Below are 17,127 nucleotides of genomic sequence, written 5' to 3' on the forward strand. Positions count from 1 at the left end.
TCCCTACCCAACAGTGGGCTCACAGTCTAAAAGGGGGAGACAGAGAACAAAACCAAACATACCAACAAAATAAAATAAATAGAATAGATAGGTACAAGTAAAATAAATAAATAAATAGAGTAATAAATATGTGCCAACATATATACATATATACAGGTGCTGCAGGGAAGGGAAGGAGGTAAGATGGGGGAGGGAGAGGGGGACGAGGGGGAGAGGAAGGAAGGGGCTCAGTCTGGGAAGGCCTCTATTCTTCTTTTTTCTTTTCTTTTTTATTTCTTTAAAATCATTTTGATGGTCCTAGCGGCAAAGCAGAGGACTCACCGGGCCTGGCAACACTGGCTGATCTACGTGGAAGTTCGTCGGACCAAAGCGCAGATGCAGGCTGCTTCACTGGCATTCAGGAAGCAGAGCACCCTACGGTGAGAGCAAATTAGTTCCGCTCTGATTTAATAACTGCCGTTGCAACCAAAAATCGACTCCTAGGGTGCCAGTTCTTGCCTGGCATGATATTAAGGCTGGAGCGCCGTATTTAATACAGAAACCAGGTTTCTGGGCAAACAGGGTTCAGAGTCGTAAATATCGGTTCCAAATTCATTAGACGAAGAGCAGTTCAGGCCTTGCTTTGCCGGACAAGACCAGGGCTTTGCTCCTTCGTGTCGTCCCTTCCCCGAGATGGTGATGTGATTGTGTCACTGGTCTGCTCTTTGACAGGGTGGCATGGAGTGCCTGGACCCAGCAATTGCAACAGATCCGAATTAGGTACGAACTGGATGTGTCAGCTCTCCATCACTGGGCCCTGAGCCTGCAGTTTCGGGTGAGTCTTTCTGCTTTGAACTCGGCACTCTCTTAGGGTCACAAACCTCCAGAACAGGAAATACATAGCACTTGTCTGCTGTGTGACTTTGGGTGAGTCGTCATCAGCATCATCAATCGTATTTATGGAGCGCTTACTGTGTGCAGAGCACTGTATTAAGTGCTTGGGAAATACAAGTTGGCAACATATAGAGACAGGCCCTACCCAACAGTGGGCTCACAGTCTAAAAGGGGGAGAGTCACTTAACTTCTCTCTGCCTCAGTTACCTCGGATGCAAAATGGGGATTCAGGCTCTGAACCCTGTGTAGGATAGGGACTGTGTCCAACTTGATTAGCTTGCATCTACTTTAGCACTTAGTACAGTGCCTGGCATGCAGTAAGCACTTAAATACCATGAAAAATGTGTGGTGTTTACAGCTATTTTACTAATAATCTGTGTGGCATCCTAGAAAATAAGGTAAACTGTATCATCATCAATCGTATTTATTGAGCGCTTACTATGTGCAGAAACTGTATCCTCTGTTGAAATGGCACCTAGTGACAAAGAAGCGGTGGGCGAGCGTGTTGGACTGACCAGTTTCTGGAGACTGTTTTCTTTTTTTTGTTTGCTTTTTAATGGTATTCGATAAGCCCTTCTTTTGGTCCAGGTACTGTATTAAGTGCTGAGGTAGATACAAGATAATCAGGTTGGGCACAATCCACATCCATATGGGGCTCACAGTCTTAATCCCCATTTTACAGATGAGATTAATGAGGCACAGAGAGGTTAAATGACTTGGCCAAGGTCACATAGCAGACAAATGTCAGAGCCGGGATTAGAATACATGTCCTTTTGAGAAGCAGCGTGGCTCAATGGAAAGAGCACGGGCTTGGGAGTCCGAAGTCATGGGTTCAGATCCCGGTTCTGCCAATTGTCAGCTGTGTGACCTTGGGCAAGTCACTTCACTTCTCTGGGCCTCAGTTCCCTCATCTGTAAAATGGGGATTAAGACTGTTAGTACCCCGTGTGACAACCTAATCACCTTGTATTCTCCCCAGCGCTTAGAACAGTGCTTTGCACATAGTAAGCACTTAACAAATGCCATCATTAGGTCATGCTGCTTCTCATTTTCTAAGGTTCATTCATTGTCATGTTTAGTGAGTGCTTACTGTGTGCAGAGTGCTGTGCTAAGTGCTCGGGAGAGTACACTACAATAATAAACAGACACATTCCCTGCCCACAACAAGCTTACAGCCTAGAGGATTGTTACCATTACTGAGAAAAGCCAACTCCTCATAGGCTGTGGGAATTGGAAGGAGGTCACCCAGGTAAATAAAGGATGCGCATATATTTGGGGTGAAAGTAATAAAATAAGTTAAGGAAGCTAAAAACAACTTGCCGTCACTCAGTGAGCGCACATGTCAAGATTTTAGCTAGGAGTAGGTCTTGGATTTCTATGGATCTGGGATTTTATGGGCTTTGGGCATTATATCTTAGATTTAAGTCCTATACCTTGTACCTTTTAATCATCATCATCATCATCATCATCATCAATCGTATTTATTGAGTGCTTACTGTGTGCAGAGCACTGTACTAAGTGCTTGGGAAGTACAAGTTGGCAACATATAGAGACAGTCCCTACCCAGCAGTGGGCTCACAGTCTAAAAGGGGGAGACAGAGAACAAAACCAAACATACTAACAAAATGAAATAAATAGAATAGATATGTACAAGTAAAATAGAGTAGTAAATATGTACAAACATATATACATATATACAGGTGCTGTGGGGAAAGGAAGGAGGTAAGATGGCAGGGATGGAGAGGGGGACGAGGGGGAGAGGAAGGAATGTAAACAAGTTGGAACAGAAATATATACCTACTCAGAATGTGAGCAAAGTAAATGGCAAATACAGGAAAATAAATCCTTTGAGGAAATATGGAAACATTTGGGGTTTTGTAGTCCAGAGAAGGAAAGGCAAAAATTCTCTCACCCTCCTACGTATCCACTCTTTTCTCCCACTGTACTCCAGCTGTATTCCTCTTCATTCATTCATTCATTCATTCAGTTGTATTTATTGAGCGCTTACTGTGTGCAGAGCACTGGACTAAGTGCTTGGGAAGTATAAGTTGGCAACGTATAGAGACGGTCCCTACCCAACAACGGGCTCACAATCTAGAAAGGGGAGACAGACAACAAAACAAAACATGTGGACAGGTGTCAAGTCATCAGAACAAATAGAAATAAAGCTAGATGCACATCATTAACATAAACTCGTTGTGGTCAGGGAGTGTGTCTGTTTATTATATTGTACTCTCCCAAGCACTTAGTACAGTGCTTTGAACACAGTAAGCACACAATAAATATGATTGAGTGAATAGCTCCCCAGCTTCAAGGCCTTTTGATAGCACATCTCCAGGAGACCATCCCCATTTACTTGCTAATCTCTCCACCTTATGTCCCCCAACTGCCACTTGGTGATGATGGCATTTATTAAGCGCTTACTATGTGCAAAGCACACTTCACCCCCTCTGTGTCATCTTAAACATTTAAGTTTTTGTAACCCTCATATTTTGTACATGTCTTGTATACTCTCTGACTTCCTCATCTAGCCCTACCTGGAGGTTAGCTTGAGAGTACGAGCTGGGGTCTAGCGTGAGAAGAGTGGGGATATGTAGTGAATTTTGCCTTTTCTTCTCCTGGCTAAACAACCTGATTCTTTCCATCTCTCCTCAAATCATTGATTTTCCGTCACTTAAATTTTTCCTTTGCAGTGGACCTTTTCCAGCTTACAACAACCCTTTTACCGTAACCCCTTTTGCAATTGTTAACTCATTTTGATATTACTTGCCTTTAGTCTGCAGGGTGGAATATACTGGTTTGATTTCTTCTCTTTCCCATCTCTAGCATAACTACTGTATTCATCCACTGTCTTCTTTTATTCATTCATTCAGTTGTATTTATTGAGCGCTTACTGTGTGCAGAGCACTGTACTAAGCGCTTGGGAAGTACAAGTTGGCAACATATAGAGACGGTCCCTACCCAACAGTGGGCTCACAGTCTAGGAGGGGGAGACAGAGAACAAAACAAAACGTATTAACAAAATAAAGTAAGTAGAATAAATATGTATAAGTAAAATAAATAGAGTAATAAATATGTACAAACATAAATATATATATACCATTCACTCATTATTCATAAAGGAAGGCCCATTTGGTTTTTCTTTTTCCTGTCTTCATAAGATTAAAATCGATTTTATTCGCTGTCAGCTTTTAAAAAAAATTCAGCCTTTTTGCATGCCCACAGATTTTAAAATTCTAAATTCCTCCTAATATTATCTGCGTAAACACGCTTATTCTCTTTTAATGCTATGGTATGAGATCCTTTTTTTGTGTGTTTAGGCTCAATTCCTACAGGTTATAGTTCTTGGCATCAAACTTGCCTGTTCTCATGGGTTTACTTGTTTTTCATTCATTCATTCAGTCGTATTTATTGAGCACTTACCGTGTGCAGGGCACTATACTAAGCGCTTGGGAAGTACAAGTTGGCAATATATAGAGACGGTCCCTACCCAACAACGGGCTCACAGTCTAGAAGGGGGAGACAGACAACAAAACAAAACAGGTGGACGGGTGTCAAGTCATCAGAATAAATAGAAATAAAGCTAGAAGCACATCATTAACAACATAAATAGAATAGTAAATACGTACAAGTAAAATAAATAGAGTAATAAATCTGTACAAACATATATACAGGTGCTCTGGGGAGGGGAAGGAGGTAAGGGTGTTTTTCCCCTTTAGAAAGCAGGCTTATCCTCAGACCACCCTTAAGCCTCCATTATTCTTTTATCGTTCCGTCCTATCGGTCAATTAGTGGTATTTATTAAGTGCTTACTGTGTGCAGAGCACTGTACTAAGCGCTCAGGAGCGTATTTCCATTTTCTTCTGGGGTTTCAGGCGTTTCTGCAGTGGCGGCAGCTGTTCCTGCACATGCAAGCTAATAGGCAGAAGGAGGTCCAGGCCGTGAGACACCATCAGCACGGAGAGCGGCGAAAGTTCATGAAGACCTGGCTGGTCTATCTGCATCACCGCAGACAGAAGAGACGTCAAGGCCGTGAGTAGGAAATGCACGCCAACTTTCACTCCAAGAGGAGGGCTGAAGTTTTGGAAGGCCTCTCTATGAAGACCAAAAGAGAGTAGTGATGATAACTGTGGTATTTAAGCGCTTACTATGTAATAATAATAATGATGGCCTTTAAGTTCCTGCTATGTGCAAAGCACTGTTCTGAGCGCTGGGGGGGATACAAGGTGATCAGGTTGTCCCACAATCTTAATCCCCATTTTGCAGATGAGGTAACTGAGGCTCAGAGAAGTTAAGTGACTTGCCCAAGGTCACACAGCAGACAGGTGGCAGAGGCGGGATTTGAACCCATGACCTCTGACTTCCAAGCCCGGGCTCTTTCCACTGAGCCATGCTGTACTCCACACTGAGGTAGATACAAGGTAATTGGGTTTGACACGGTCCCTGTCTCACATAGGGCTCACAGTCTTAATCCCCATTTTCCAGGTGAGGGAACTGGGGCACAGAGAAGTTAAGTGACTTGCCCCAAGTCACACAGCTGACAAGCGGCAGAGCTGGGATTTGAACCCATGTCCTCTGACTCCCAAGCCCATGCTCTTTCCACTGGGCTAGGCACTCTGTCCAACGTAATTCATTTGTATCTACCCCAGCGCTTATTTCTGTAAGCTTATTTCTTATTTAAGCTTATTTCTATTTCTTGACACATAGTAAGTGCTTAACAAATACCATAAAAAAAATCAGTCAACCAGTGGTATTTAGCACTTTGTGCAGAGCACTGTCCAAAGCACTTGGGAGAATACAGTACAACAGAGTGGGTAGAGATGTTCCCTCTCCACAGGGAGCTTTATAGTCCAGAAGCAGGGGACAGACATTAAAGGAAATTAAGGATATGTACATATAAATGCTGTGGCACTGAAGGGGGGGTGAAAGTGCCTAAAGGGTACAGCACTAGGGGCTGGGATAATACACAAATGAAATGAAAGATGCACTGCCTACCTTCAAGGGGCTTACCATCTAATAAGGGTGACAGTACAGTGCTCTGCACATAGTAAGCGCTCAATAAATACGATTGATTGATTGATTGATTGACAGTAGTTATAAATGAATAAATATAAATAGCAAGCACAAGTTAATAAACAACGATGAATTAACACATTAATCCAGCGACAGCATGACTGAAATATCCCACTGGGGACGGGGTGGTTCATCTACTTCCTTCAAAGGGAAGAATCTTTGGAATACACCCTATCACTCTTCCCTTTTTCCCTCTCCATGGAGCAGGCACAGCAGGAAAGTAGGAAGCTCCTTTGCTGTTCCCTAATGTGTTCGTCCCCAGGGAACCTTGCAGTAGCAACCTGGAAGTAAACCAGAAGCAGCAGTATGCTTCTCCTATCGCTCACTGAGGTAGCATGAGGGATACTTGACTGGAGAAGGTGGATGATGAGTGTGGGAAAGGGAAGAAGGGAGGATGTTGAGGAAGATGGTTTGAGACAGGAAAGTTGATCTTCCAACTCTGTTGTAAGCTTGTCTCTAGACTGAGCTCGTTGTGGGAAGGGAATGTCTCTTTATTGTTACGTTTATTCTCCCAAGTGTCTAGTGCTTTGCCCATAGGAGTCACTCAATAAATACGATTGAGTGAATCAATGAATGTTGTATTCCCCAAACACTTAATATTTAATAAATACCAGTGATTGATTGATCATATGGGTAATAGTTTGAGTAATAGAAGCCCTTTGGCTACTCTATTTAAATGGTCTCTGGGCCTTTGCAAAATTCTGAGTACTTGTGCCCTAGATTCTGAGGGATGGGGGGGCTGAGCCATTCAGAAAAAGTGAATAGAGTGCTTTTGTTCCTGTTATCTTGTAAATGAAAGGGCCCAGGAAAGTGTTCTAGCTGCCATACTGGCCTCAGCTCATCTGTACTAAACAGTTAATTGGCATTTTAAGGAAAACAAGGCAGATAGTGAGAATCAGGACCAGCTAGAAGTCTTGCCAAATGTATTTTGGCTCACCTAAAGAGAGTGACTGTCATTGAAAACCCTTTGTGTCCGCAGCTTATCCTGTGAGGTGCTGGTAAAAATAATAACGGAAATTCAGATCATTGGAGAGTAAAAGGCATCAGACATTCACTAGCTAATCTCTAAATTGTAGGCTCAGCCCGTTAATGTGACCAATGTGATATTTTGTGACATCTCTTGCTTGACAGAGTTTATATGCCCGACAGCTTAGGGTGGCCTAAGACAAAGAAGCCCATATTTTATTTATTTCCTCCTTTAAGAAATGTAGCTTAAAGCATTGAAGCAGTGAACAGAAATTCACTCTCACATAAAAAGTAGGTTGAACTAGTGTATACCATTAGTTTTTCTTGTTTCTAACAGTCTTGTACCACCCAATAAGAATTAGCATTTTGTTTTTTTCCCCCATTAGGCAGTTGTCATTTGATTTATCATCGGTCAGTTTTCTTTGACCACACTGGAGTGTTTACAAAACTCTTGGGAGCTGCAGCCCCACCCCTATTTGTGCTAGATTTTCTCTTTTCCCTGAAAGGCTAGCATTCATCCCCTGCCTTCTGATTTAGCCCCACATAGTAAGAGCAGACAGAACAAGATTTGTGATTTCTTTTTCTTTTTCTTCCCCACCAGAGCTGGCTCTGCAGTTTTACCACATCTCTCTGGCCCAGAGATGCTTTTCTGGCTGGCAGGGTGCCTGGGAGCAAAGGAAGAACTTTCATGCATACCAAGAATGCATCAAGGAGCTGGCAGCAAGGACAACTCTCCGGCGGGTTTTCACACACTGGAAACATTGTATCCTTTTTTGTTGGCTAGTCCTAGATATCTCTGCCTTAGTTATTCGCATTTCGGAGATGGGGAAGGGCAAGTGGGTTGCGGTGCAAGAAGACCCTAGCAAAACATTTCATTCAGTCATTCCTTCAGTCGTATTTATTGAGCCCTTACTGTGTGCAGAGCGCCGTACTAAGCGCTTGGAAAGTATAATTCAGCAATAAAGAGGAACAATCCCTGCCCACACCGCGCTTACAGTCTAAAGGGGGGAAATAATTGTGGTACTTGTTAAGCGCTTCTGTGAAATCACAACTTAATCGATTAGCAAAACTAGCTTGAGCCCTGGAACTTTACCCAGGGCGACCAGCATTGTTTTTGTGTCCGTCATTCAAATTTCCAGATGTTTGTCTCGTTAATTCAGGGATGATCTATTAGGCATATAACCTATTGCATATTGAATTACAAGTCCTCAAATACAAACGTATAAAAGTAAATGCATTTAATAACGGTATATGAGTGCTTACTGTTCATCTTGCTAGGGTAGATACAAGATAATTAGGTAGAAGCAATCCCTGTCCTACCCGAGGTGTCTGTTTATTGTTACATTGTACTCTCCCAAGTGCTTAGTACAGTGTTCTGCACACTGTAGGCACTCAAATACGATTGGCTGAGGAAGAACACGTATTGAATCTCCTTTTTATAGATGAAATTGAGGAGCAAAGTTAAAAGTGACTTGCCCAAGGTCACACAGCAGGCAGTTGGTGAAATGGGTATTAGAATCCAAGTCCCCTCTCACATCCGTGCTCTTTCCACTAATTCCACTGGATTTAAATCAGGATTCAACACACCTGAAATAAACAACAGCTCTTTTGACTAAGAGGAATGGGGTATGAGCCCACTGGTGGCTAATGAGACCAGCTTGGGTCAGACTGTGTTCCTTCCGGAGTTTGAAGTGACTCTGCCAGTCCTAGGTTTTTTCGGAGAGTATCAGTCAATTGTGTTTATTGAGTGCTTACAGTGTGCAGAGCACTGTACTAAGCACTCCCATTCTGTTTCTTCTCAGGCTTGGGAGTGGCCAATCTGGGAATTCCTTCCTCTCCCCCTCGTCCCCCTCTCCATCCCCCCATCTTACCTCCTTCCCTTCCCCACAGCACCTGTATATATGTATATATGGTTGTACATATTTATTACTCTATTTATTTATTTTACTTATACATATCTATCCTATTTATTTTATTTTGTTGGTATGTTTGGTTTTGTTCTCTGTCTCCCCCTTTTAGACTGTGAGCCCACTGTTGGGTAGGGACTGTCTCTATGAGTTGCCAATTTGTACTTCCCAAGCGCTTAGTACAGTGCTCTGCACATAGTAAGCGCTCAATAAATACGATTGATGATGATGATGATGAATGGGAACAGTGCTTGACACATAGTAAGCGCTTAACAAATACCATAATTAGTATTATTATCATTCCCCTGGTTGTTCTTTAAGAAGGGGGTGGGGGCTGGTTTCAATTAAGGATAGAGGGTTGAAAATGGGAGATCAAGTCATTTCTTCCTCACCTCTCAGTACTGGTGGCCGCCTAGCAGATTGGGGCGAGAATAGACCTCAGTTATGCAGCAGTTAGTCTTCTGCTGCAGTTAGGAGAGGCAGGAGATAAGACAACTGTTCCACGGGCCCCAACTCTCCTTTCTCCCACCCCTGCTGATTCCCACCGCCGAGAAGGCTGGGCATCAAGCTAGCCGTGAAATGAAGAGGAGTCTGTTAAGGAAACTTTTCTTATAAGCTGATGGAAGATACTGCACTTTGTGCAGAAGAAGCTGCCCAGTATAGCCTCGCAGAGCAGCATCACAGGCATCATTTGCTGGTAAGAGCTTTGCTAATCTCCTCCTGTGGTGGAAGGGTTCGAGAAGCAGCGTGGCTACTGGCTAGATCATGGGCTTGGGAGTCAGAAGGTCATGGGTTCTAATTCTGGCTCCGCCACTTGTCTGCTGTGTGACTTTGTGCAAGTCACTTGACTTCTCTGCCCCTCAGTTACATCATCTCTAAAATGGGGATTGAGACTGTGAGCCCCACAAGGGACCGGGACTATGTCCAACCTGATTTGCTTGTATCCACCCCAGTGCTTAGTACAGTGCCTGGCACATAGTAAGCGCTTAACAGATACCATAATTATCATTACTATTCATTCATTCAATTGGATTTGAGTGTCTACTACGTACAGAGCACTATACTAAGCACTTGGAAAGCAGCAGAGACAATCCCTACCCAACAACGGGCCCACAGTCTAGAAGAGAAGAGACACATCGAAACAAGTAAACGGGCATCAATAGCAGCAATATAAAATTATTAGTTGTCAGGGGCTTGCCAGGTTGCAGTGGTCTTGGTGTCTTGGACACATTTAAATTAGTTAATTCACCCCCCACCTTCTGATTGTCTTGGTTGCAGCCTTCACTTGCTCTTCTCACCTTTTGTGCGTTTTACTTGATGTCCTTCCAGATGCCCCCTTCCATCTTAGTCAACAGGAGTCATTCATTCATTTCTTACAATTTGTGTAGTGCCTGCTGGGTACCGAGCACTGTACTGAGCGGTTGGGAACATATACTCAGAACATACAGTCCCTGCTGTTGAGGAGCTGATGATTTAATGGGCCTTGTAAAAATCAGCCAAGGTACTTTTTGGATTGATCAGAGAAACTCTAAAGCCAACCAAATGTAATTTCTAGCAGGTCTTCTGGTCCTCTAGGCTGTAAGGTTGTTGAGGGCAGGGGATGTGTCTGCTAACTCTGTTATACTGTACTCTTCCAAGCCCTTAGTACACTCCTCTGCAGTAGTAAGCGCTCAATAAATACCATCAATTGATTGATTCAGCAAGTTGGGGATCCAGGCAGAGCATTTCTGCTTTGACCCATTTTTCCTGGGAAGGGAGAGAGGTTTAAGTAATGGAAGTACTTGCTAGTCTCAGAGTTTGGCTCCTTAAATCCCCATCAGGTCCCAATTGGCAACCCTTGGTGGTTCAAGCAGGTCACCAACCCTAAACCTCGGACCCTGGCCAATGACACAGAGTACCCTCACTTAAATGCAGATGCCAGTAACAAGATCTACACTTACACAAACTCTTCCAGTCATAATTTTCACTTTTTAGAGGATTTATAGTCATAGTTTTCCTCCTGAAGCTTCTCTGTTGTTTTCAGATGTCTCACATCCTCCAAGTTGGCTACTAAGGACTTCTAGGAATTCCCCTTGGGAGTCCTGAATTTGCCTTGGAATCAATTTGCAGAGATTCCAGGCTTCTTGACAGATAATTGGGCTGAAGTTGAGTACACTGGCTGATAGTTACCCAGTGATTGTGATTGCTGAAACAGTTCCTCCTGCCTTCACATTCAGTCTCCTTTTGCAGATAGTGGGGGGCATTGTGACCAGGTCTTTCTCAACCTCCTCTCCTGACCAGTTCTCTGCACGTACACATGCCATCCATTTCCACACACACACTCCCTGTTGTTTGCTCACAATTGCCTTCACTGCAGTTAAGCAATTGCGTTTTTCCAACCTAGAATATACTTCAGGGGTGAATGAAAGGATCACCATGGAAAAGTCGCAGATCTGTCTGTATAGAGTTTGGGGACCTTAGTGTGAAATCCACTATAGAAGTGTAAATTATCATTGTTCCCACCCACCACCACCTATAGTATTTTGAGAAGTTGGTTTGGTTTCTCAAGTCTCATCTGTGATATTCTTGAGTGCTTTCAGTGTCTGCTGAGAGCTGAGCCTTTTTTCAGTTCAACTTATCCAAGTCACTTGATACTAAATTCCAAATTAGGGGACTGAGCGGAACTAATGGTTAAGGAAAATTACTTCCTAACCAGCCAGCTCTAAGCCACGAGTTACAGGGATACTATTGTCCGTGACTGCTCTGTATCTTTTTACTCTTCAGGCTTTGTGCTGAATCCGATTCTGTCCTACTTTTTTTCCACAGAGCTGTGGTTTCGGTGCACTGAAGGAAAATGTGAAGAATTCTCATCTCCATAAAATGAATGAGAATCTGGCTCATCGGCAGCATCATGTCATGGTGCGCTTTTAGTTTTACTGTTTGCAGAAACTGCATCAAAATGCTTTTCTTCTCCTTCCTCCTTGTACTTTGAGATGATCTTCAACTCTCTAGATTACTGTGAAAAGCAATACCTTCTGAAAGACTGACCTAGTCTTTTCTTTTTCAAACAATGCTGACTGCTAGGGAAATTGATAATTTTTTCTCAGATATGAAGCTATCAGCTTTGAGCTTGACCAAGGGAGTGTAGTGGCCCAAGTACAAATTGAAGGTCATGAATGATGAAAGTCCTTGGAGTTTGTTTCAAGCCTATCATTTCACCTGGTTTCCACATTTGGTTTATGTAGCAAAATGACCTAAAATGTTTCCATTTCTTCGGTTGCTTTTGAAGAATGTAACTTCTTAACTTGCATTTCTGAATGGAATTATCTCAGCATGGCACAATTTGAGGAATGCTGAGTTGGGGCCTATAGTTGGAATGTGAAATGGGGTCATCTTTTTCCCCTCTTGGATTTTTTTTTTTTAATCTTTTTCCCTTGGTTAGTTTCTGTTCTATTTCAGTTGTTGCAGAGGTTCTGGAATCGTTGGCAGTATCGGGTAGAACAAAAGGAAGAAGAGAAACAGAGACCCTTGACCTCAGTTGCCCAAAGTCATTTCAGGTATTACACTGCAACTTCCAGGAACACTCCCTGGGAGTTAATGGGATTTGCTTGAGTAAACCTTCTTCATTCTGGCAGAAAGTCCAGCAAATTTTGCTTTTTTTGTCTGTTTTTCAAAAAGAAACCACCTTCGGTGCGGCCTTATAAATACCATTTCTGATTCTGAAAAGCCAGAAAATGGAGAATTGTTGGAAATCACTAGTTACTGAGCCTGAATTTGCCTTTTAGTTTAGAGGTGCTATCTCCCAGGCTGATTTTTTTTTAATGAATGGTATTTATTAAGTGCTTACTGTGTAGAGGACACTGTTTTAAGCATTTAGGAGAGTACAATATAACAGAGTTGGTAGACACGTTCCTTGCCTACTGTGAGAAGCAGCATGGCCTAGTGAAAGGAATCCTGGGCCTGGGGCTCAGGCCTTTGATTTCTGAAGAATGGAAGTTACTTTTTCTTGCAGATAGGTTGCTTAATAGGCATGCTGGCCCCAGCTGGGCATCCTAAATCTTAGGTACCTGCCCTCATAAGAAGCAGGCAACTTGCAGAATTGACCTGGGTGGTGGGAGTAAGTGTTGGAGAAAACAGGAGAAGGACCTGCTAGGTTGTGAATAATGAATAATAATAATAATGGTATTTGTTAAGTGCTTACTATGTACCAAGCACTGTTCTAAGCGATGGGGTAGATACAAGGTAATCAGGTTGGCCCACATGGGGCTCACAGTCTTAATCCCCATTTTACAGATGAGCTAACGGAGGCACAGAGAAATGAAGTGGCTTGCCTAAAGCCACCCAGCAGGCAAGTGGCAGAGCAGGGATTAGAACCGCTATCTTGCTGGTTCAATCTCTCATTTTATCCTAACTGGATTATTGTATCAGCCTCCTCTCTGATCGCCCATCCTCCTGTCTCTCACCACTTCAGTCTATACTTCATGCTGCTGCCCGGATCATCTTTGTGCAGAAACTCTCTGGGCATGTTACTCCCCTCCTCAAAAATCCCCAGTGGTTTCCTGTCAACCTACGCATCAAGCAAAAACTCCTCACTCTTGGCTGCAAGGCTGTCCATCACCTCGCCCCCTCCTACCTCACCTCCCTTCTCTCCTTCTCCAGCCCAGCCCGCACACTCCACTCTTCTGCCACTTATCTCCTCACCGGGCCTCGTTCTCGCCTGTCCTGCCCTCGACCCCCGGCCCACGTCCTCCCCCTGGCCTGGAATGCCCTCCCTCCACACATCCGCCAAGCCAGCTCTCTTCCTCCTTTCAAAGCCCTACTGAAAGCTCACATCCTCCAAGAGGCCTTCCCAGACTGAGCCCCCTGTTCCCTCTCCTCCTCATCCCCTCCGCCCTACCTCCTTCCCCTCCCCATAGCACCTGTATATATATTTGTACAGATTTATTACTCTATTTTACTCGTACATATTTACTATTCTATTTATTTTGCTAATGATGTGCATTTAGCTGTAATTCTGTTTGTTCTGATGACTTGACACCTGTCCACATGTTTTGTTTTGTTGTCTGTCTCCCCCTTCTAGACTGTGAGCCTGTTGTTGGGTAGGGACCGTCTCTATATGTTGCCAATTTGTACTTCCCAAGTGCTTACTACGGTGCTCTGCACACAGTAAGTGCTCAATAAATACGATTGAATGAGTGAATTAGAATCCACGTCCTCTGACTCCCAAACCCGTGCTCTTTCCACTAAGCCACATTGCTTCTCTAATGAAGCAACTCCTTCTCTACTCTTAGCCTCCACTCATAGTGACAAGGGCGGCTGGGAGGGGAATTAGGTGAGCTCCAACAGAGTCTGAGAAGAACTGCTCTTGCTGCCATCTCATCTGGGCTCCTTCAGCAGATGGGTAGTCGGGGCTTTCTCCTCCTTTGGCCCTTTTTCTGCAGTATTAAAATTAGTTCAGGATGTGGTGAGAAGCTTTAAAAGAGGCCGGAAAATCACAACCTGGCTGTTAATCCCTTGATGGTGCTTTGTTTTTGGTTTCAGAAAAATGCTGCTGCAAAAGTATTTTGAAGGCTGGTTCCAGAATGCTCAGAGGAGAAGGTCCAAGCAGGTAAGGAGTGTGGGACACGAGTGCTGAAAACCCCCTCTGTGGTCCTTTCTCTCAGATCAGAGTGCTGTGCTGCTGCTCCTTAACCTCACTTGATTGGGCTGTTGCTTCAGAAAGGACTCTCGTGATCTGGAGTTATGATGTTGGCTAGACCTGGGTACCCTGAAATCTTTCTTTGACTTTTCCCTCACCTCTCCAGAGAAGGGAAACTGCCCCTTAAAACAAGAAGAGTTGTATTCTTGATAGTGTAAAAGTTGCTATTTTTGGGTGGTTGGTGTTTTGTTTTTTCCAGAAAGGGCACCATTGGTCATCTTGAGGTTTTAACACAAGCTTATAGTATAAAGACTTCCAAGGAAATGACTGATGTTTACCTAGCTTGGAAAACTTTCTTCGAGGGGGATAAAACAATCACAGGGATCATTTGATAGTTCAGTTCCAGGCCCTGGTATATGGGAAAGTAGCTTCCCATATTACCTAAATAAAAGGGCTGGAGGCCAATTAAACCTTTGGGTCTATGAGTAGCAATAATAATGATAGCATTTGTTAAGCGCTTACTATGTGCAAAGCACTGTTCTAAGCACTGGGGAGGTTACAAGCTGATCAGATTGTCCCACGGGGGGCTCACAGTCTTAATCCCCATTTTACAGATGAGGGAACTGAGGCACAGAGAAGTGAAGTGACTTGCCCAAAGTCGCACAGCTGACAGTTGGTGGAGCCGGGATTTGAACCCATGACCTCTGACTCCTATATATATGTATATATGTTTGTACGTATTTATTACTCTATTTATTTTACTTGTACATATCTATTCTATTTATTTTATTTTGTTAATATGTTTGGTTTTGTTCTCTGTCTCCCCCTTCTAGACTGTGAGCCCACTGTTGGGTAGGGACCGTCTCTATATGTTGCCAACTTGTACTTCCCAAGTGCTTAGTACAGTGCTTTGCACACAGTAAGCGCTCAATAAATACGATTGATTGATTGATTAATGTAGTTGTCAGCTTTCATTGTCCTTTGACAGTGAATGGTCTTGGGAAGATCTTTGCAAAGTGCTCCCTAGTTGATTTTTGGTCCTCAACATTACCATTACTACTATTCTATTTATTTTCTTAATGATGTGCATCTAGCTTTATTTCTATTTATTCTGATGACTTGACACCTGTCCACCTGTTTTGTTTTGTTGTCTGCCTCCCCCTTCTAGACTGTGAGCCCGTTGTCGGCTAGGGACTGTCTCTGTATGTTGCCAACTTGTACTTCCCAAGCGCTTAGTACAGTGCTCTGCATACAGTAAGCGCTCAATAAATACGATTGAATGAATGAATATTTGCAGAGGGCTTAGTTTTGTGCAGGAAAACTGCATGAATAATCTCTCCCCTTGGATTGCTTGCCCAAAGAGAACAAAGACTACGTCTTTGGTGTCTCATATACTCTCCCAAATGCTTTGTGGTCTGCATAAGAAGTTGCTCACATCCTGAAGATGATGTTCTACACACAGTGAGTGCTCAATAAATACGATTGATCTGAAAGCTTTGCAGCACTGGGATAGAAATCTTAAGCGCTGTTTCTGGGCTGTTGAGTTTATAGGTGCTACTTTAATCTTTTTCTTCCCACGTAAACTTCAAAGGATATTCATGTGTCACCAAGATTACAACCCAAAACTCTTAGTCTGAGATTAAAAATGAGTCAGCCCACAAATTTAAAATGAAGCAAGCAAATCTAGTTAAGTAGCAAACAGTGGTAGACGCCATTCAGATCCAGAAGTCAAAGATATGCGGAAGGAGAGGACATTCCTGAAGATGTAGCCCTCACCACTGACCATGAGGAGGAATGATTTTAGCCCTTTTTGTGTATTTCTAGAGGTGGTTTCCACCTGTTTTGCTCCCTTCATTCTCCCTCTACTGACTCCGTAGTACTTTAAGTGCTTCTTGTCTCTATGACCTTTTTATTTTTCTTATAGTACTTCAGTGCTTAGTATGTGCCAGGCACTATACTAAGTGCTGGGGTAGATAAAAGCTAATCAGGTTGAACACAGTCTCTGTTCCACAGTGGGCTCAGTGTCTTAATCCCCATTTTACAGATGAGGTAACTGAGGCACAGAGAAGTTAAGTGACTTGCCCAGGGTCACACAACAGACAAGTGGAGAGCTGGGATTAGAAACCAGGTTCCTCTGATTCCTTGGCCCATTTTCTATCAGAAATGATTATAAATATTATTATTAACTTAGCAGCTATAACTTTCCTGCCATCTCTATTTTCCTTTCTTTCTTCCTGTCTTGTGAGGGCAGGAATCGTGTCTATCGGTAGAAAAGCATCGTGGACTGGTGGATAGAGCACGGCCTGGAATTCAGAAAGATCTGGGTCCTCATCTGCTGTGTGACCTTGGGCAAGTCACTTAACTTTCTCTGTGTCTGTTACCTCATTAGTACAGAAGACAGTGAGCCCCATGTGGGACATGGACTTTGCCAAACCTGATTACCTTGTATTTACCCCAGCGCTTAGTATAGTGTCCTGCATGTAGTAAGTGCTTAACAAATACCATAAAAAAAACCCAACTGTATAGTGTTGTACCCTCCAAAGTGCTGAAGTGGTCTGCTCACGGTAAACTCTCAATAAATACATTGACGGATTGACTGTTAGAATACACAGTTAAAAATATCCTGAACCTGAAACTTTCCATTTTGTGAGGTGGATGTAGAAAAGAACAAATGTGAGTGAGTGAGTTGCAT

At 43.2% G+C, this 17,127-nt stretch overlaps 1 protein-coding gene across 2 annotated transcripts in view; it reads left to right on the plus strand.

Annotated features, from left to right (window-relative positions):
* SFI1 (SFI1 centrin binding protein) overlaps window positions 1-17,127 on the plus strand; it is a 70,115-nt gene that overhangs the window by 18,958 nt on the left and 34,030 nt on the right. For both annotated transcript variants that reach the window (XM_038763628.1, XM_038763627.1), the window contains exons 6-13: window positions 302-419; window positions 712-814; window positions 4,748-4,904; window positions 7,513-7,674; window positions 9,445-9,515; window positions 11,624-11,716; window positions 12,257-12,354; window positions 14,339-14,405. In XM_038763628.1, the coding sequence (XP_038619556.1) occupies window positions 302-419; window positions 712-814; window positions 4,748-4,904; window positions 7,513-7,674; window positions 9,445-9,515; window positions 11,624-11,716; window positions 12,257-12,354; window positions 14,339-14,405 (869 nt within the window). The remainder of the gene's footprint in view (window positions 1-301; window positions 420-711; window positions 815-4,747; window positions 4,905-7,512; window positions 7,675-9,444; window positions 9,516-11,623; window positions 11,717-12,256; window positions 12,355-14,338; window positions 14,406-17,127) is intronic.

The sequence above is a fragment of the Tachyglossus aculeatus genome, chromosome 21 (genome assembly GCF_015852505.1).
Source record: "Tachyglossus aculeatus isolate mTacAcu1 chromosome 21, mTacAcu1.pri, whole genome shotgun sequence".
Lineage (NCBI taxonomy): Eukaryota > Metazoa > Chordata > Mammalia > Monotremata > Tachyglossidae > Tachyglossus > Tachyglossus aculeatus.